Here is a 21,918-nt window from a genome sequence, read left to right as displayed (position 1 = left end):
TTTATTAGGGGCCCAAGCCTGTAGGGCGTGGCCCCTATTCTTATTGTTCGGTTTTTTCTTTCTTCTTTCTTCCGTAACTTTTTTCGTCAAGCCATTTGAGAAAACCGCTGAGCGAAATGGTCTGATAATGCTCTATACTGATACTCCCTAATGTGAACTGGTGCAACATGCTTTCAGAATTTTGATTGGCCAATTAGTTTGGCAGCCATATTGGATTGAAATAAAACCGGAAGTGGCTGTTTGACCACTTTCTGAGGGTCTAGGCGTCTAGATTTTTTTATGGTATATAGTACAACTCATGTGTAATAAATATCAGAAATAAAAACTTTAGCGGTCATGTGACTTTTCCCGCCATTTTGTTTTTCCTAAAAACGGCAAAAAACACTTTAAAATCTTCTTCAGAACTGCCAAGTAAAATGTTCTCATGTTCAGTACTTAGCTTCTACATATGGAGGAGATTTAGATTTGAGAAATTCATTATGATTGGTCACGTGGTTTGGCCGCCATTTTGGGTTTGTTCTCAACAGGAAGTAGTTTTTTACTCATGCCGCACTTGAGCGATTATCTCAAATATTGCGTCATGGCATGTCTCTAACTAACCCTTTCAGAAACCTAAAAAAAATTTCAGATCAGTCACATGGTTTGGCCGCCATCTTGGATTTTAAGCAAAATTGATTAAAAGTTTGGGCATTTGTTTCTCAGAGGTGAGTCAACGAATCTACTAGATGTTTTTATATTTACCATGCCTGGCCTCAACTGCATATGAAAAAAATAATATATTTTCGATAAGTCACGTGGTTTGGCCGCCATGTTGCATTTTGTGAAAATTGAAATTATGCAACTACATGTTTTGTATTAGTCCGATTGGAATAAAATTTTGTATGTGTATTCTACTCTTTAGATACATTCTTTCCCCTGAATGGCATATGGCTAGGTCATGTGGCTACACGCCCATGGGGTGGGGGCTTCTAACCTCATTAATATGCATAGCTGCTATATCTCAAGCACTGTTGCAGTTAGGAAGATGATTCCTGTGTTATCATGACAACAGTGAACAAGCAATTTCATTAAAATAACAGATTACCATATATGGTCATGTGAACTAATTAATATGCATAACTGTTATATCTCAAGCACTGTTGCAGGTAGGAAGATGATTCCTGTGTTATCATGACAACAGTGAACCTTAGATTTGATTAAAATAACATATGACCATATATGGTCATGTGAACTCATTAATATGCATAACTGTTATATCTCAAGCACTGTTGCAGGTAGGAAGATGAAACCTGTGTTATTATGATGATGTTAAACAAGAGATTTGAATAAAATAACAGATGACCATATATGGTCATGTGAGCTCATTAATATGCATAATCGTTGTATCTCAAACACTGTTGCAGTTAAGAAGATGAATCCTGTGTTATCATGACTATGTTGAACAAGAGATTTGATTAAAATAACAGATGATGACCATATATTAATAACCTTTATATCTCAAATAAATATATGGAACCAACTGCATTTCGACCTCATGGTACTAATCATTCAAACTAATTGTGTATCATGTGTATCATTTATGGCATGTATACTTGGGCCCCTGTGATGCTGCTTGCAGCTTTAATTTATCTGTGTTCTTGGACCTATATAAAGAGTTTTGATCGCCAATTGACACCATACTGAAACTGAATATGCTCCCATGTGTTAGTTAATTGCAAATTAAGAGCACTGAACAATTCCCATGTTTTTTGGATCAGAGATGTTTTTCTGGTATTATTTTTTGTAATTATATGATACAAAAAGGAAAGGCTGGTGATACTTACATGTAATTAGTATGTTAATTAGATAATTAAACTACTACTGTAACATACTTTATTTTAGCTGGAATTATCTTTGCCGAAAATAAACATTGACATTTGTTTTCACTGAATTTTGAACGAAATGAATGTAAATCATAGGCACATCAAGGGGCAATGGAACAAGAGGGCGCCGCCCGATCTGGATGAAACGTTTAGCGCTACTAATTTCCCCTCAGAGTGAGTTCTATTCGCGACTTGACTGCGCATGCACACACACAGTGATTTCCCGAATTAGGTAATTTGTCACTGGTAACATTATTGAAAACATTAAGCGTAATTTTGAACAATAGTACTTGCTAAATTAGCTACTAACTATGATCGCAGTTTGTTGGAGTCAAAAACGTGTCTCAAAAAAACACTTTTACATCAGTTTTTTCGTCAGTCATGAGACTACACACGCGGTACATGTGTAACAAGCTCCAATACAAAAACTGTTAAAATATAAACAAAATATGCTGAAAGTACTTAATTAATCAAATTTGTTAATTAATGTAATTTCAGATACTAATCTACACACAGCAAGCAGACAGATGCAATTAAAATGCTAAAACAGATTAAATATTATACAAACGTTTGTACCAACAATCAGGTATGGTGTTCATATAGCTGTGCAAAGTGGCTCTTGAATTACCGTGAAACAAAATCGGACTTGCACACACAAACAAACCCCCCCCCAAACACACATACATTAGCTGCAACTTATATAGAGCAGCATATAACAGCAATTAATATTTCTTAAAAATGTTGAACATTTCAAAAATATTTGTGATTAGTTTTTCCCCACGATAACATGATTATTTTGTTATTATCCTCTTGTATTTTGATTGCTGGTAAAATTGTTTTAATTTCTTCAAAATTATTCGCGAGTGCGTTTTACTTATGGCCTTCTCCTGAAGTCCATCTCGTCCATCATGTACATTTCAACAAGGCATTGTCCAAAAGTTCATCCAATATTTTCATACCGTCCTCCAGCCTGAAAAAAAAAATGCATTATATTTATTCATTTGTTATATCTTGTGAATCTAGTTTAAATATTATGTTATTATCGATAATGTTTGATTTAGCGAATTGCAAACATCCTTAAAACAATGTTTTAAATAATAAAATTACACTTAATAGATTTCTTACAGTTGTTTAAGTTTATCGGTCTCATCTAGTCGTTCAGCTATTGCCTGTAGCGCTTGATGACACTGGACAGCAGATATCCCATGACCCATAGTCATTATACCACGGGCTATAGGAATTGCGACAGCCAATACTTTCCACCACCCAGGTAGGTACTCCATCGACATCTTTGCTTGTTGGTAAGCATTGTAAGTTTCCATACCACTGAAATGTAAACAACAAAATCAGATAAGGTGAAATATTTCGCTGTTTTTAACCTGCCTGATAACCACCAATCATTGGATTGCCAGTACTTACTTTACTGCTGCACCAAACCCATGCTTCATTCTTCCTTGTTTCATCTCACTTTGCATGCCTAAAAGGTCACGTGCTAATTGTTCTATCTTCTGTTTCACACGGTTATAGTCACCAATCAATGAGTCAAATGGAATCGACGGTTTCCCGGTCTATAAATATACAAATACAAGTATTGCATTGATATAGTTTTTTGTCTACGTCTGAAATTGTAATGGAGAGAGGATATGTGAAGGATCTTCTGTTTGTCATTAATCATTTTCCTTGTGTGGGTGATTACTTGAGTAATCCAAACTAATACTATATCAAACTTGGGTATAGTATCAAACAGTATCGACTCACTTCGATCAAACTGTGTGAAAAATGTTGGTCCAAAATGTTGAGCAATGGGCAAAATAGATTGTAAATTTATAAAAGGTTTATGTATCAGGTCAAATTTATTATATTCTTGAAAAATACGTTGAAAAATTCTTTCTTGGCTTGTACTTGTTGTACAAATTCCTCCATTCATATCACAATTCTGTCTTTTATCGGAAATTCATTTAATACATGTTGCACCTCGTCGTACGAGATTGTGCTCGTTTTTCAATATCCTAAAATGTCGAGTAAATGTCAAAAAATATTACTTTCCACGTGAACTAATAAATTACGCAATTGATATTTTTAACAATTTTTATTACGGGTAGTTTTCAAAAACACAGTAGTCGCATTTTTGAGAAAGTAATTTCTTGTGTTTATTTGTGAAATATTTTATTTGCAAGTCTAAAATTTGGTGTTTTGCCTGTTGGTTGTAGTTTAAAAATAAAAATATATTGAAACTGACATCGGCAATAAATTATAAATTGTTAAGATGTATACTAAACAGGAGATGTAGAGAGATTAAATCCTACCTTTTTAAAGTTATCTGAGCATTGCTTTGTGTCCTTAATTAGCTTCTCTATTTCTTTCTTAACATCGGTTATTCGCTGGTCAACTCTACCAGTTAATTTATTGTGTAAATCACCAATGGCTTCATGGGTGGTGTACATCTCATAAAGAAACATACCAAAAGCGAGAAAGCACGATCGAGCTTGACTTGTGATGGCTAGTTTCAGGTACTTTTGTCTGGAGTCACGGACCTGGGTTTTAAGGTATTCAAGGGCACTCTGTACTTCTTCTCGCTGAAGTTTATTCCACACTTCATTATAGACATCTTCACTGTCCTCAGCAGTCATGTTTCCTCCAAAGAATAGTTGTTTGATATTCTTATATTTCTTAGTGAACCATTTACTTACACTTTCGCAATAGGTTTCCCTCTAAAATGAAATGCATAATACATGGTAGATGCTTTTGTAATCTTGTTATTAATACGTAACAACCTTAGTATTAAAGTAAAATTGATTGCAAGAACCTTGACATCATTACAAGATCTATTTCTCATTACCGTAATTTCTCATAACTGTTGTTATGTTTGATAAACTATTCACTAATTAGGTGAATGGTTACACACCCGTTCCCTGTCATTAAAGTCAGGCAAAGGAAACCCATCAATCTCGTTTAACGTTGTCTGATAAGAATCAAGTCTGCTTCTCCGCTCATCCACCATCTGGTAACTCATTCCACCATTATCAATACCAAGTTCCATTAATGTCGGTAGCAGTTTTATCAAATTGTCTGGAAAATATGCATGTTTGTTATGTTTACATTATATTATTTATAATTTCAATGCAGTGTCACAAAGTGTTTCATATATATTTATGTACGTATGTATTTAATAATTACCCTTTGATTCGTCTGGTTTTGTTCTAATTTCTTCTTTTAGCTCCAACAATCTTTTCTTCTGTTTCTAAAGAACAATTTATAAGAACAATTTATAATAAATAAATAAATAAATAAATAAATAAATAAATAAATAAATAAATAAATAAATAAATAAATAAATAAATAAATAAATAAATAAATAAAAACATAGTAAAACCATAAACTATTTTCATTTAAGGTAGCGAGACTATTATTTGTGTTGAAAATTACGATTTTCACATTTATTTATTAATTGATGAAATGCACTATAAACTTTCATCTGATAAAGTCAACGTAACATAGAATGTCATGTAAGTTGGTTAAAATGTAGAATTTCTGAAGGGAAGCAAGGCAGCCTCAGTAGTGTTTTCCAAAATCAACAATACAGGTTTAATCTGTGTGCCTATAAGTTTCAAAGATAAACTCAAGACAAAGCAATGTTAGGATGTGTTATCAGTAGCTATCTGACACACAATGAGTGTTTCCAAACATTCAAGTGGTTTGTCTCCGCCCCTGTTTATTTCACAGATTAGCATTTGCATATGAATGTGTCAGACACAAGGTCACACAGCCACTGAAAAAAATCATTGATTTTGGTGTTTTCATATGCCGAATTTATCCAATTATAGCTATCCCATTCCTTTATTTTTTGGTTTCTAATAGCCTTACACATTTGGATGCCCCTACACATGATAAAACAGACCTTGATGGGAAAACAAATTGATTGTGCCGATAAACAAGCTTGAAAATCTTTGCTGTTACTTCATGGACGTTTTCTAGGAGTTTATGTTTTTCAAAATACAAGGTCTTTAACAAAAAATAACGTATACTTATTGTCGTCGGATTAACACCAAATTTTCACAGCTTTAAGGTGACAATGAGAGGAACTTGAATGTGTCCAGACAAACTATTTCATCGATTATTTACCAACGAGTTGTGGTTTGAGTTGGGGGCAATGTGACTAAAACAGTAATTGAAATTCAGCACACTATTTTTTAAAACGCGTTGCTTGAATAAAACTGACCAGACACATTCAATTTACCAGACTATTGAACAACTAGGAAAAGTGAAAAAAATACTTCTTATCGCCAGCGTAAATGCGTAATTATTTTTTTTACAGAAAAAGTAATTTTTCACCTTTGATTGAGTAACGCGTCGTAGAATGCAGACACGGGCATGCAAAATACACTTGTGAAAAGCTTGAAGTCTGGCGATTCTAAAAATATATACTTTCCCGGGTCTATTTGTAGTCATTTAGTCACAATTAGAAGATGAAAACAAGTATGCAAATAATAGTCTCGCTACCTTAATCTGTCACGCAGGGTGATAATTGAGTCTTGAGTTCCCTAGATCAGCTTATTGTTATTAATATTAATATTTTGTGAACGCAGGATGCCCAAAAGTGTAAAACGTAAATCTGAAGATTCGTCATAACTGAAAGAATATATAAACTTGACGCTTTCATGACTAAATGTACATACCTCAATGTACTCAGGTGTAATCCTCTGTCTGTAGCCGCTGAAGTCATCATTTGAAGCATGTGCCATTTTACTATATCATATATGTAACAACAGCAAATAGATTCTAATCTGAAGAAATAAAACATGTTAAGTGAAACTGTGTTAGGAGAAGTTGAATAGGATAACACATATATAACGGTACAGATGACACTTGATTAATGTGTGTAGAACAAATCTTTGCTAGTGGGAGATCGTCGATAGTCCCGAGGTCACAGATTTGCACAGCACAGTTGTAAATAAGCAATATGAACGAACAAATGTAATTTTGAATATTGTTGATCGATGCTGTTAATAAATACTGTAACACTTGACTATTACTTATCATGACATGACCAATGTTTTGATAACAATGCATATGATTTTACATATAACGAATACTGTTTTATAACACAATATTTTTTTGTTCACGATAAAACATAATTATACAATTTATTATAGGAAAGTGTTGATGTTGTGCCTTAAAGGGGGTTTATTACACAGTGCTTCAGAAAAGCCGTCTACGGTTTATAAAAATGAAAAAAAATAAAAAAAAATTGAAAACTGCCGTTGACCAATCAGTACGAACACCGTTACGTCACCGCGGATGAATATACGCTCCTGTGCGTGTGCGTAGGCATATCAACCAGAATCTGATTGGCTTTGTGGCACATCGTGGAAAACCACGTAAATAGTTATAGTCAATCCAGTTGTCTATTCTGAATCAAGGGCGTTAGGAAAAGTGGGAGATCAGTGATTGCATATGCTCCAAAAGATGTGTAGAATAATTTTAATGTGAAATTAAGTAACTAGATATTAGTGGAATAATATACGTAATAAATATATAAACAAATGGATACTGTACCATTCTTTCTAATAATATATAATCTTCACTGAGTTGACCCGCGTTGGATGGAGAAAGCCGTAATTTATCATTAGCGGCGTACATGAAAGTCGAAAGGAATATTTGAATGCGCCGCACGAAGAACTATTGCGCCCCCTTCACAATCGTTCACGCGTTTGTGTTCCACTACAATAGAGAAGTTCCACTAAAGGCAAAAGATAGGGCGCCACCCAATCTGGGAAGAACATCACTTGTCCGCAGGCTATCGTGGAAACAACAACGTACTTTTTTTATGAGCAGATAAAATCATTTCAGCGATTTCTTTACAGAATAATCCTCAACGAAACTTGAAAACCGGCCCTAAAATTGTATTTATTGCAAAACAATTCAACTGACAACTAGTTTGGCGCTACTAATTTCTAGCAGGAGTGAATTCTATGTGTGATTTTATTGCGTTCAAAATTGTTCCATTTCAAACTACGCATACTAAATGCATACTAATTAGGTAAACAGTTACCGGTAAAAGTTATTGAAAACACTATGTGCAAGTTTGCGATGATCATATCAAATAAAAAAGTGGTTGCTATCAAAAGAATGCTGTACTGATAAAACCTCAGCTCGTAACGATAGAATCAGTGGATATAGAATTACCATGTTGGCTGTCGGAAAGCATAGTTTTGACATAGCTTTACGATATGTTCATTACATGAATATTAATGTATGCAAATGAGACGATATTTTCAGTCGATCGTGTCATGCAACTGCCCCTTCCCCTATAGTGTGTAGATTAGTGTGGAACATTCCAAAACTCTGCGAGCGTTGGCTGGGGGAGGATTTTAGAAACTAAAAATTATGTGGGCTGATATCAACAGCAGTTTAAAAAAAATCAAAAAAGTTGCCCCTTATCTATGCAGGGTTTTGAGGCGCGGGCGGGCTTGTCATTCTATTACTAGCTCAGTCTAGAAATGTGGCACCCAAAGTCGTTTATTCCAGACACTGTTGTCAGTTTCACTATCAATCTCTGTTGTTATTTTTAGTGCCTGTGTACATTCCAGGGGCGGGTCTCGCAATTTTCTAATGGAGTATCAACATTTGCTGTTACTTGCATAGAAGTGCAATACGGGTATTTGTGCCGCCCGACTGGGGTGTCATTTCACGTTATTTTGTTTAGAAGTGGGTAGTCATTTATCAATGGTTTGGTTTAGAAGTGTGTGGCATTTATTTACTTTTTCAGAGGTCCTTATATTCAAAGCCATATACTGGAAAAGGCTGAATAAAATGCATCGCCCGGATGCGCTCACTGGTTGCGAAAGTTGTGAGCTGGGTGTTTTTTTTGCTGAAAACACTTTAGAAATTTAGAATGTTTAGAAATGGGTATATAAATTGAAAAAAATGGTTTAGAAGTGAGTATGGTTTACGAGAGGTGGGCTGCACACCCTTACCCATTTAATGTGGAAGTAGTCTCCCCCCCCGGTCTGGTTGAGGCATCATTGGCACTTTTCTATCACCCATACACCTCGTCCTGGAATCACGTCCCGAATACAAGCACTATCAATAGTCGGCAATAGTAATGTTTTTAATCTTACCTGATACTAGGCCTAAGAGTAGGAGTTACCCGGTATCCGCTCCTCGACAACACGTACAACCTTTATATAGCTTAGCGCGAATGCAAACACGATACAGAATCTATTTCAGAGCAATAAGTATAATCGGGGATTTCCAATTTGTGACGAGATCTCGCGTGGAGTGAGGTTAGATGGTTCGGGATCAAATTCATTTGACAAAATTTCACTTCACTGTCATTGTTATCCACAGTAGCTACTATGTTCGATATTACAGAGAGCAAGGTCATCTAACATTTAATTTATATTTCTGACTTCTTCCGCATTGTCGATTGCTTCAACTTGAATACCAGTCGCCAAAGCTGTGTCACGTGATTTCAGAGAAAATACTAGTGGCGGATTTCTTCGAAGTTGTCGCGAGATTTTAAATAATATATGAGTCATATTCTGCTGCATACTGCAACACAAAGACGCGTGACAGAAAGTCAGGTCTACCTGTCATTTTTTTGCAAATGTTTGAGCATGGGTCCTTATGCACCAATTCGAGTGCGCCCGGGGTATGGTTCATTTCGTTTGAAATACTGACTCCGAATCGTGATTCATTGCTATAATTAAGGGCATTCTACTGTTTAATATGATAGTACCTCGTAATACGAATATGGATTTTAATTTTTTTTTTTAGAAAAAATTAAAAACTGTTTCGTTATAATATTCGGCACCTCGAATACACCCCCCCCTTTGAAACGTTTTCACTGTGTTTCACGCATTGCACCCCTAGACAAGGCGTTGTATCTGCACAGAAGGACGCCGACGGCGTCAATGGTCGACACCGTAGGCATTCTTAGTTTGATTTGGCCACGTGACTTTCAACTGAAACTTCCGAGATCGACACGTTTTGCGTTGTACAGTGCAAACCACACACAGTGCACGATATTTTGCACAGAATGGCAAAATAAATGAACCGCAAAGTCAGACATCATAGAAGTAGAGTCAAGTCTGCAATTCAGTGTGTTGTGTATTTTCACCGAATAAAATTATAATCAAAGAAAGCTTAGAAAGAACTCCCGTGTGCTGAGAGTATTGAAGACACATTAAAAATTAATTCAAAATTACTTGTACATGAGATATTTATGGAAAAGCTGAAAACTAATTATGTAAATCAGGTAACTAATATGAACAGAACAGAACAAAAAAATTGTGAATTATGCTAATTAGAGAATTAATTTTAATCAAAATTAATCAGGCCTGTCTGAACAGAACAGAACAAAAAAATTATGAATTATTATGCTAATTAGAGAATTAATATTAATCAAAATTAATCAGGCCTGTCTATTGTCCTAGAGAATTTATGTACCAAATTTTATTCAAATATGATGATCAGTAATTGAGATAACAGTGTTAATTATGTTAATTAGGTGATTAATAAGCATAAATATTTACCAAAAACTAATTGGGGTTCTGCATAGTTCTCTTTAAAAGTTTCATTAAAATCCAATTTGTGGTTCTTTATATATCAGTGGAACATTATGCAAATTAGGTAATTAATATCCAATTAAAACTAATCAGGTGTCTGCATAATCCTAGAAGATCTATGTAGCAAGTCTCATTGAAATATGATGATTACTACTTGATATATCAAAAGCTGAAAATTAATTAATTATGCAAATTAGCTAATTAATATGTACTCATATTACCCTAAAAACTATCAGGTCTGTGCAGTGTCCTATGACATCTATGTACCAAGTTTTATTGAAATGTGATGATTACTACTTGAAATATCAAAAGCTGAAGATTAATTAATTATGCAAATTAGCTAATTAATATATACTGATATTACCCTAAAAACTATCAGGTCTGTGCAGTGTCCTATGACATCTATGTACCAAATTTCATTGAAATGTGATTACTACTTGAAATATCAAAAGATGAAAATTAATTAATTATGCAAATTAGCTAATTAATATATACTGATATTACCCTAAAAACTATCAGGTCTGTGCAGTGTCCTATGACATCTATGTACCAAAATTCATTGAAATGTGATGATTACTACTTGAAATATCAAAAGCTGAAAATTAATTAATTATGCTAATTAGGTAATTAATATGTACTCGTATTACCCTAAAAACTATCAGGTCTGTGCAGTGTCCTATGACATCTATGTACCAAGTGTCATTGAAATGTGATGATTACTACTTGAAATATCAAAAGCTGAAAATTAATTAATTATGCAAATTAGGTAATTAATATATACTGATATTACCCTAAAAACTATCAGGTTTGTGCAGTGTCCTATGACATCTATGTACCAAATTTTATTGAAATGTGATGATTAGTACTTGAGATATCAGTGGAAAAGCCGAAAATTTATTAATCATTATGCAAATTAGGTAATTAATATTGCACAGATTTTTACCCAAAACTGCGCATTAGTTTGGAGCATCTGTGTGCCAAGTTTCATCAAAATCCAATGAGTGGTTCTTCAGATATCAGTGGAACAGTCATGGAACAGCTAAAAATCAGCTAATTATCATGCAAATTAGGAAATTAATATGCATGGATTTTTACCAAAACCTAATCAAATCTGCGCATTGGCCCAGAGCATCTATGCACCAAGTTTCATCAAAAACTGATGTATGGTTCTTGAGATATCAGTGGAACAGACGGACACACATACACACACACACACACACACACACACACACACACACACACACACACACACACACACACACACACACACACACATACAGACAAGCCGGTAGGCTGGTTGGCGATCCGCTCCGCTCAAAAACAAGCAACATGTTTTTGGCTGTTTCCATGGTGTGACATAAACGTGAAGCTAACGTCGGTTTATAACTAATACAAAGTTCGCAAACACCATTCAGTCTTTAGAAGTCACTTAGTTAATTACTAGGACCACAGTCACTCTCCTAGTAGAGTGACTGTGCTAGGACGTATTCTGCTTTTACATTTATTATTTCCAACCGTTTTGCGATAGCATTTTCTAAAATGAAGCGTTTCCTGTAAATGCTGGAAAGCGAAATAATGAAATAACGAAATGATAAATATTTACCTAAAGTACAGTGTGTTGACCTTCATAATAATATACTTCATAATGCAAAACACTAGTCACGGTGAGATATTTAAATATACGACTCCTAATCGAAAAATATGACCACAGTCCAGAATTTCAGACGGATATTAAGCAATGTAAGAGCATATCAGAAGCATTTACTCTAAAATATAAAAAAGAACTGCAGTCAAAAGTCAAGAATGCCAGCAAATAAAGAACTCTGTTCCACAATTCTTTGTGCGCGTTATTACGGACACGCGCAAAGAACTGTACCACGCTTGTCAAATCTGGGTCAAATATACAGTACGCTAATATCTTGCCACAGATTGTTTAGTACCGTAGTGGAGTGTTCGGTGACCATTGAATTAGCCAGTGATTCATATTTTATGTGTATTAATTTATTCATCAATTTTCGTGACTGACAGTACTGCCCACATTTTAGTAAAAAAAACGCAACTGGTGAAACAGAAGAGCATCGCCAGGCGATGGACGCGGGGCTCTTTGGCAACGACCGCATAGAGGTCAAAATACGCGTTCTATTTTTACGCGTTAAATTTGGCTATTGCGTTTTGCCCCCTCCGGAATGTTCTACTTTCGCAGCCTAATCGCACGTTTTTCGAAAAACGTCGAAAAAACACAGGAATTAGTAGAAATGTTTCTGTTTTGGGCGGATTATTGATAGAGAATAATGTCTTTATTACAAAAATGCTGAAAAACCGTGAGTTGTTGCCCTAGTTATTTTTATTGGCGAAAAACTGCGAACTCGGCAAATTTGGTTGCACAACTTCCCTTTATCATATACACCCAGCGACACCGATGCCAGCTGACTGTGTACCAAATTGGTAGGAGGTAATACATTTGGGGCGAAAGTATTGAAAAATCAGTTTTTGGATGTTGCAATGGCAGTGGTGGGCCAGGATTTTTTTCCAATTAGTGACGGCACGACCTACCTGTGAAGTATGAACAAAACCAGCCGAGCCGTTGCTGGTGAAAAGTTACCCCAACTTTGGGGTCAAATTTCTCGGTATTGAAAACAGATATTAAAAATTCAAATAGTAATTTTGTGCCCACACTCAAGCTGAGTAGAATGAGCTATGTCTGAAGTGTTTTATCCCAAATTTGTAGGAGGAGATACATTTGGCGCGAAGCTATGCAAAAACCAGTTTTTTGGCTGTTGGTATGGCAACGGTGGGCCAAACATTTTTTTCAGAGTTTTCACCCCCCCCCCCCCACACACACACACACACATCATCAATCTGATTAAAATAAGATCCTGGTTGGCTTAATTTTTTTTTTTTTATATAATTACTATAATTATTATTTATTTTAATTATTTACTATAATTATTATTATTTATTTTTAATTATTATTAAAAATTAATTTAATTATTTTTTAACGTTACAATTATTTTGCTGCAAGAATGGTTTTGTTCGTGAAAGCCACCTGGATCTGAACAACCCGCATAGGAACTCTCGTTCCAGTCTCGCAATTTACGAGAAAAACAGCAGCCAATCAAATTCGTTGCAACATGTGCAAGATTACGCGAGTGTAATTGTTTTTGTTATGGTCGCCAATTGATTTTTCGTCAGCGTGAAGATTTCGGAGTTGTTATTGGTAAGTATATTGTGTATTTATAGATTTGTTTCTTGGTAAAAAAAAAAAAACGACAGACAACTTTAGTCAACTGACAGTGTATGTATGACATGATATTGTGAAAATTAAAGCAATTTTGTTTGTATTCATTCGTAATGATGGATCTAATTCAATCACTTTTTGTTATTTTGCGTCGGAGGTTAGCTGCAGTTCTGTAGCTCAGTTGGTTTCGCTGTCGGGTATTTCGTTCCTCGTGGTGTTAACGCGAAATCAGAGAGCTACAGTTCTATCCTATGCGAGTTGCTCTATTTTACCCACAGGCGCCTGTGATTTTACCGACCTGAAATCAGCGCGGGCCGTAACAGCAGTTTTTTTCATTATTTTCGCCTCAAGTTTCTACTGTCGATGGGTTCCGAAACTTTTTCATCAATTATTTTGAGGACGATGGTTCGAAATTGGTCGATTTCACGAAGAAAACCGCGGAAAATAGGAAAACTACAGAGAAATCCCAGTGTTTGCCGCCATAATTGAATAATTTATCGTGACGTAACGTGAATTGGAGCTGTAAATACAAGTGAGCTAATTATTAATTTTGTTTTTCAGTTTCAGATTGTTAGCTACTATGTCGTATGTAGCTTTGGTTTTAAAAAGGAGTTTTTGAATAAAGCTGGAAACCTTGCCAGTGGATACACCAGAAAAAAATATTCTCCGGAATACAGATGAAATTATTGGATTGAAAAATGGTTGGCTGTGCCCAGCAGGGCTGATATGATATGTTTTTAGCCTGTTAGAATCAATTTTTGGTCAAAAAATAAAATGCAGTTGTATTGTCTACAAGGATCACCCTAGGTACATGGTTTTATAGTTCTAAATGTGTGTAGGAAACAAAATATAAAACTGTTTTCACAGCAATTAAGACACATTGGCAATTGTTAATAATTTATTAAAAAAATATAACTGATATCTCTCTCTGTACATGTTTTCCCAGCTTGGGGACAGATCCAATAAAGGAAATTTTGTACTACAAGTAATAATACAAGCCGGTAGGCTGGTTGGCGATCCGCTCCGCTCAAAAACAAGCAACATGTTTTTTGGCTGTTTCCATGGTGACATAAACGTGAAGCTGACGTCGGTTTATAACTAATACGAAGTTCGCAAACACCATTCAGTCTTTAGAAGTCACTTAGTTTAGTACTAGGACCACAGTTACTCTCTCCTAGTAGAGTGACTGTGCTAGGAGTATTCTGCTGTTACATTTATTATTTCCAACCGTTTTGCGATAGCATAAAAAGAACTGCAGTCAAAAGTCAAGAATGCCAGCAAATAAAGGACTCTGTCCCACAATCCTTTGTGCGCGTTATTACGGACACGCGCAAAAAACTGTACCACGCTTGTCAAATCTGGGTCAAATATACAGTACGCTACTATCTTGCCACAGATTGTTTAGTAGTGGAGTGTTCGGTGACCATTGAATTAGCCCGTGATTCATATTTTATGTGTATTAATGTATTCATCAATTTTCGTGACTGACAGTACTGCCCAAATTTTAGTCAAAAAAACGCAACTGGTGAAACGGAAGAGCATTGCCAGGCGATGGACGCGGGGCTCTTTGGCGACGACCGCATAGAGGTCAAAATACGCGTTCTATTTTTACGCGTTAAATAATTTTCCATTTCGCCCCCTCCGGAATGTTCTACTTTCACAGCCTAATCGCAGGTTTTTCGAAAAACGTCGAAAAAACACAAGAATTAGTAGAAATGTTCCTGTTTTGGGAGGATTATTGATGGAGAATAATGTCTTTATTACAAAAATGCTGAAAAACCGTGAGTTGTTGCCTTAGTTATTTTTTTATTGGCGAAAAACTGCGAACTCGGCAAATTTGGTTGCACAACTTCCCTTTATCATATACACCCAGCGACACCGATAAAACTGGTAGGAGGTAATACATTTGGGGCGAAAGTATTCAAAAATCAGTTTTTGGATGTTGCAATGACAATGGTGGGCCAGGATTGTTTTCCAATTAGTGACGGCACGACCTACCTGTGAAGTATGAACAAAACCGGCCGAGCCGAAACAATCACAGAGGAGTTAAAAGCCGTTGCTGGTGAAAAGTTACCCCAACTTTAGGGTCAAATTTCTCGTTAATGAAAACAGATATCAAAAATTCAAATGGTAACTTTGTGCCCACACTCAAGCTGAGTAGAATGAGCTATGTCTGAAGTGTTTTATCCCAAATTTGTAGGAGGAGATACATTTGGCGTGAAGCTATCCAAAAATCAGTTTTTTGGCTGTTGCTATGGCAACGGTAGGCCAAAAATTTTTTTCAGATTTTTCCTTATAACTAGGGTTAAGGTGTGACCTACCTGCCAAGTTTGAACGAAATCGGCCAAGCCAAAAAAATCACAGAAGAAATAATAGTGAACACTGGAAATGTACACACACAGACACACACACACACACACACACACAAAACGACAAAAGTGATTATAAGGGCAATCCTAGCGGAGCGGATCGCCAACATATGCAAGATAGAGCTTTTAACTACAATTTCTGTAGTCAATCACAAATAACATGTCTGACTCATACTGAGGACAAAATGGGTAAAAAAAAAGGTTTTACAAATTTAATTAGTTATTTATTATTGAAGTTTGTCAAAATCTACTTGGCATCGTATCAACATTGGATTAAAAATATCCCCAAAATAAGAATTTTCATATATTCAGAGATATTTGTTTGAATCTAGAGATCCTCATGTCACACTTTACAATTATGACATTGTGATCAATTCTTGTTTACCACTGAATAACATTATGAAAATGCTTATTCTTTAAATGTTTTTAATCAGATGACAATAAAATACAATGCCAATCTGATTATACCAACTTCGCACTGCTATTATCAATGGCACATTCAGTCCTCTGTACCAGTGCTTGATGAGCTATTCTCAATTATTGCAATAGACTCTATACTGTCACTGCTAACACTATCACTATCTGTATCAGCACAGTAATGAATAAGATGTCTTTCAATATAACTACTCTCATCTTTGCCATGTCCACATGAACACTTAGATACACAAATATCACAACAACTGTGATATAATATTTTGTCTTTCAATTGATTTATTTCCAGACTTGAAGAAAAATCTTCATAAAGTTTCACCCGTCTGCATACATTGTGTTTCTTCAGTATGATACAAAACAAGTCATTGAAAATGACACAGTCCCCGTTAAGTTCTCTTTGAGCTCGTCATATTAAAGCGGAGGGGTTGTCGCGAGCGTGTCCTTGAAACTTGAGTTCCAAGTGGCGTATACAACAGATTGTTTATTTACATCAAAACATGTGTTCCGTGTCATAGTAATATGGCCAAAATAAAAACAGCCGTTATTCAGCCATCTTTGATCTGATTATGAAACACACTGATATGTATGATGTATGTGCCAAATACGAATGAAAATGGTACATAAATTGTGGAAACATAGTAGTAAGGCCAAAAAGTCAGATGGCTGTTAATCGGCCATCCTTGACCAGATTTTGAAACAAATTGTCATGGATATGCATCCTAACATGTATAAAGTACATGTATGTGCCAAATTTGAATGAAAACTGACAGAGCACGTCCAAGATACCGCATAAAAAAACAAAAACAAGATGCCTGCCAGTCGACCATCTTTGATCCATCATGGACATGTATCCTAACATGTATAATCTATGTACCAAGTTTGAATGACAACTGACAAAGCATGTCCAAAATACAACATTTTCAAAAAACAAGATGGCTGCCAGTCGGCCATTTTGAATCGAATCACTAAACCACTGCATGTGCATATGTCCCACATGAGGTACTAGGCACATGCAAAGAATGAACGGAATCGGTCCACAGGATTCTGAAATATGACGTTGGATAGACTGACGCACGGACAGACTCAGGAACTCACGGACGGTCGGGGACATGTATTCTAACATGTATGATCTATGTACTAAATTTGAATGAAAACTGACAAAGCATGTCCAAAATACGTCATTTTCAAAAAACAAGATGGCTGCCAGTCGGCCATCTTTGATCCAATTGTGAAATAAATCATCATGGACATGTATCCTAACATGTATAATCTATGTACCAAGTTTGAATGAAAACTGACAAAGCATGTCCAAAATACAACATTTTCAAAAAACAAGATGGCTGCCAATCAGCCATTTTGAATCGAATCGCTAAACCACTGCATGTGCATATGTCCCACATAAAGTACTAGGCACATGCAAAGAATGAACGGAATCGGTCCAAGGGACTCTGAGATACGACTCCAGACGTCCGAACGGGGACTAATAACGAAATGAGATGGTTTGTCATCTCTCCCAAATTCCTGTACATACAACTCTATATAAAATGAAGGACCATAGTGAATAACATGATGAAAATTTTTCATATCAATTACCCGGTAATACCCATTCTAAGAGATGTTGTACAAAAAATAATATGCAACTCTGTATGCGACACTTTCGTCATTTCTTTTAAGTGAGACTCTTATACCACAGAATCAGTTTCGCGTGGTACATCCCAATGTAAGAAATTGAGGCAGGATATTCCCCTTCAAGGTAATCATATAATCTAGATGTATAATCAAGTGATGAACAGTAGACAAGTGTACGTGGAAACTGGTCAGTTTCATCTCTCAATTTATTAACCATCCAGTAAAAAGTTGAGGGGATATCACATACAATTTTCAAAACACCATATATAACATTAGCCTTATTGGGACAAACATTTATATTATTACAGTCTGAAATGGAGACTGTCCTTGATCTGTGACTGTAACAATTTGGATGCTGTTGCGGTCAATGCACATCAGGAAAATAGGATCATAGTTCTCCTAAATAGGAAAAATACTCTCTAAGTGCACATTCCTGCTCTTTGCGCCTGCCTTTGTTACTTTGAGCAATAGTCTGCTTTCCCCTGTAATGAGCAAAAATGAAGATACTCAACATGTGTAACTTGAGGATTTGAAACTTGGAAGGAGTGTGAACAAATTTTTGTAAAGCATTATTTAACTAATTTGTACCATGGCTGTCACAAATTGGGCAGTTTTGGCAAATCAAATAGTTATGCGTGTAGTTTAAAGTAGAGAATAATCACCTGCGCATGGCAGATGGCCATAGCGTGTCATTGTTCACAAATAAGCATCTACTCATAAGCCTACACATTTTTAACGTGTTGTTTATCATCACTTGGGACTCAATTCCTGCATGTGCACAGGTGACAATCCTCTCGCTTTAATTTGTAGCAAATTTGATGATGCCTATGCTTTGATCTCATATTCGATGGTTATGGCTTTAAACAACAAATTCTAAAACGCTGTGGTACAATGTGTTGTTAATCAGTGATATACTTACCACTTTGGAACTGTATGAACTTCATCAACCACTAATAAAATGATCTTGTTACCATGTTTTTCCTATAACATTTCAATATTTTGTGTATTCTTTAAGTAAGCCTTTGGCGACCAAAAATATATTTTGGCAGGTCAGCATCGAGATATAATTTTGTTATTGTTGCTGCTGACAAACCACAATTTCTGATGAAAAATATCTAAAGAAAAAAAGGAGCACATTAACATTAATTTGTAATTAATCAAGTTTGTATCAATCAATTGAATTATTTTTTTTAGGGGGAAGTAAAGTAGAATTCTACTAAAATCATTTTATTAGGTACATACCTGGTTTTTTATCAGGGACACCAAAGGTGATACAATTATGATTGCTCCATCAGTTGGTGATTATAACATTGAAAACATTTCCTATATCCAGTTGGCAGAATTGCAAGTACATCATTTTTACCTAAAAGATACTTTATAGCCAATTTTTGTTCTTCTTTCAACTGTGTGGGACTTCTCACAGACATTAAAATTAAATAGTAAAAAAATAACATAGGTCACAGTCATGTACCGGTATAAGTAATACCACTCGAGCAGTGTATTACCAGGTTTTTAATAAGACAATAACACGAATTGAAAGATAACTCTGACTACTATAGAACAGATGAGCATTGGTCAGATACATTTGTTTGGGGGCTTAACTTTGTAATCAAATAAACTGATGTGACTTTACCATAAGGGGATGTTTATTATTTTATTAAATGTTACAAGATACCAGGTAGTGTGAGATGTACACATTCTCTAAGACAAGCCTACGTCACAAACTGGTCAAAATCCCCCAAACATTGCCAGCAACCAATCACAGACTACTGTAAAGGGGGTAATTATTCACTGGGTTTTAATTTAGCTTATTTCGCTGACTAGAAAAGTGCGCTAAACTAAAACACAGTGAATATGTAAAATTTAGCATAGAACACATTATCTAAATGACGAAACCGTGAATTTAAAACCCACTGAATATGCCTGAAATGGTAAATCAGTGAAATTTAAACCCAGTGAAAATTAGTCATTTTACAGTAGCTTAAACAATAGCTTTCCTTGACGATAATACTTAGCAACGTTATTTCCCCCACGCTAACTTGAAAAATCTTTTGTTTTTGTCTCGTTTCCGTTTCCGGTCTGTCTTAGAGAATAGTCCCTCTATCCCTGGTCTGGAAATGAGGATAGAGGGATTGTGACAGGGAGTAGTATTAGTGAGATCCTAGTTTATTTCCTTTTTTTTTTGGTTAAAGATTGACAGTACTGGTAAACACTAGCCATTGTCAGATGCAGTAATACAAAATACTAGTAATTTGCGACTTGTGTATATTGAATAAAAAAGAAGAAAAAACATCAAAAACTGGGCGGACCTGGATTAAATTGACAACATCCCCTGGATTTTACTCATCAAGCTTTGCAAAATTTTAGTTTTTGTCTGGTAATTTAGGGTAGATAATCAAATTTACCTAATTTTTCCCTTTTAAATATCTATGAAAATACCCTTTTGGTTATAGGTATGCTAATGTTGTATTTGTTCAAGTAAGCTCTTGTAAGGGTTGAACTGGCTGGACAACAGGAAGTGCTCTGCCTGCCAAGCTTCAAATAATGACATAACATCAGTACTGTCTATCTTTAAATAATCTCCACAATTGCGACAAAACGTATGCAAGTTATTGCAGCTTCCTGTTGAATATTAAATGACTTCAATCGTTAATTGCGTGAGTATATCAAATTTTCATACGCAATGTCCACAAAAAAACTACGAAACGTTCACACAACACTGTCGACGCCATTTGACCTTTATATGCGAAAAATCAAAATAATGACAAATACTGCTATAAATTTGCTCACTATAGATATCGTAGACCAAAGTAGAAGATACTGAAAATGCTGCGACTCAGGCGAAAATTGGCTGACTTGAATGACATTACGAAATGACATTACGAAAACATATAAAACAGATGAATGCGAGTGCGTTCTGAAATCTTCGGGTTAACGTGTGTCAACAAACTAACAGCAAGTTCTGCCAAGGCACGCATCCTACGGGCGTACTACTAGTAATCTTAAAGTTTCAAGTCTGAGAAGCTAAAGTTACGCTGCAGGACAACAGCTACAAACAAGACAATATGTGAAGTATGCAAGGAAACAACGATTGTTTGTCAGTAACAATTACGAAATTCATCGAAACACGCATAAACCTACCTCGAACTTCACCTCTGCAGCAGTACATGTGTGGTCAGCCATTTTTTCATCAGGAGTTCTACGCTTGCGCAAAACACGCTTTGTAAGACGCTCTGTGTAGGCCTGGTTCTGGAACGAGAGTTCCTATGCGGGTTGTTCAGATCAAGGTGGCTTTCACGAACAAAACCATTTTTTGCAGCAAAATAATTGTAACGTCAAAAATAATTAAAATAAATAATAATTATAGTAATTATATAAAAAAAAAAAAATTAAAAAAAAATTAAGCCAACCAGGATCTTATTTTAATCAGATTGAGACATCATAGAAGTAGAGTCAAGTCTGCCATTCAGTGTGGTGTGTATTTCGCCGAATAAAATTATAAAAATGCAGTTTTCAACGTCTTTTTGATGTTAAATTTGTCATCTCTACTCAAACTCTCAAAACATAGCAGTGATGTTAGAAATACAACTCTTACTACTCTCGTTCGGCCGAGGATCCCAAATGGGAACTATTTACTCATATAAAGTGGTATTTAGTAACTTCTCAGTTCAGACGTGGGACCAGGTTCAGGTCATGCTCATTTATTTGTCTGTCCACCTGCAGCCCGTTAACTTATTATGCGACCTTTATTTTGTCCACGCACTTAAAATTTCCAGACTGCTTGTGGCAGAGTTACTATTGTGTAAAGCGCAAAGACT

At 35.5% G+C, this 21,918-nt stretch overlaps 1 protein-coding gene and 1 long non-coding RNA gene across 2 annotated transcripts; both read right to left on the bottom strand.

Moving 5' to 3' along the window:
• Positions 1 to 2,558: 2,558 nt before the first annotated feature.
• LOC100376511 (uncharacterized) lies at positions 2,559 to 9,137 on the bottom strand. Its single transcript, XM_002733407.4, has 8 exons — positions 8,984 to 9,137; positions 6,539 to 6,646; positions 5,040 to 5,103; positions 4,768 to 4,931; positions 4,169 to 4,573; positions 3,282 to 3,430; positions 2,988 to 3,188; positions 2,559 to 2,832 (listed from the first exon to the last, which is right to left on the bottom strand). Exons 2-8 carry the CDS (start codon positions 6,602 to 6,604, stop codon positions 2,769 to 2,771), a joined length of 1,113 nt encoding a protein of 370 aa, XP_002733453.2. The 5' UTR covers positions 6,605 to 6,646; positions 8,984 to 9,137; the 3' UTR covers positions 2,559 to 2,768.
• A 9,137-nt stretch (positions 9,138 to 18,274) lies between these two features.
• On the bottom strand, positions 18,275 to 21,331 carry LOC146730616 (uncharacterized). Its single transcript, XR_014927425.1, has 3 exons — positions 21,242 to 21,331; positions 19,020 to 19,215; positions 18,275 to 18,582 (listed from the first exon to the last, which is right to left on the bottom strand). It is a non-coding gene; the product is annotated as an uncharacterized LOC146730616 (long non-coding RNA).
• Between the last annotated feature and the right edge of the window lie 587 nt (positions 21,332 to 21,918).

This window comes from Saccoglossus kowalevskii, chromosome 19, assembly GCF_978046115.1.
Source record: "Saccoglossus kowalevskii chromosome 19, keSacKowa6.1, whole genome shotgun sequence".
Classification (NCBI taxonomy): domain Eukaryota; kingdom Metazoa; phylum Hemichordata; class Enteropneusta; family Harrimaniidae; genus Saccoglossus; species Saccoglossus kowalevskii.
The sequence above is the reverse complement of the archived record's forward strand: the minus strand, read 5'-3'. Positions and strand labels throughout refer to the sequence as shown.

Coding starts and splice junctions, on each gene's coding strand:
- LOC100376511 (XM_002733407.4), bottom strand. CDS start 6,604: ATGGCACATGCTTCAAATGATGACTTCAGCGGCTACAGACAGAGGATT. Junction 5,104..6,538: donor TTACACCTGAGTACATTGAG/GTATGTACATTT, acceptor ATTGTTCTTTAG/AAACAGAAGAAAAGATTGTT. Junction 4,574..4,767: donor ACTTTAATGACAGGGAACGG/GTGTGTAACCAT, acceptor ATTTCATTTTAG/AGGGAAACCTATTGCGAAAG.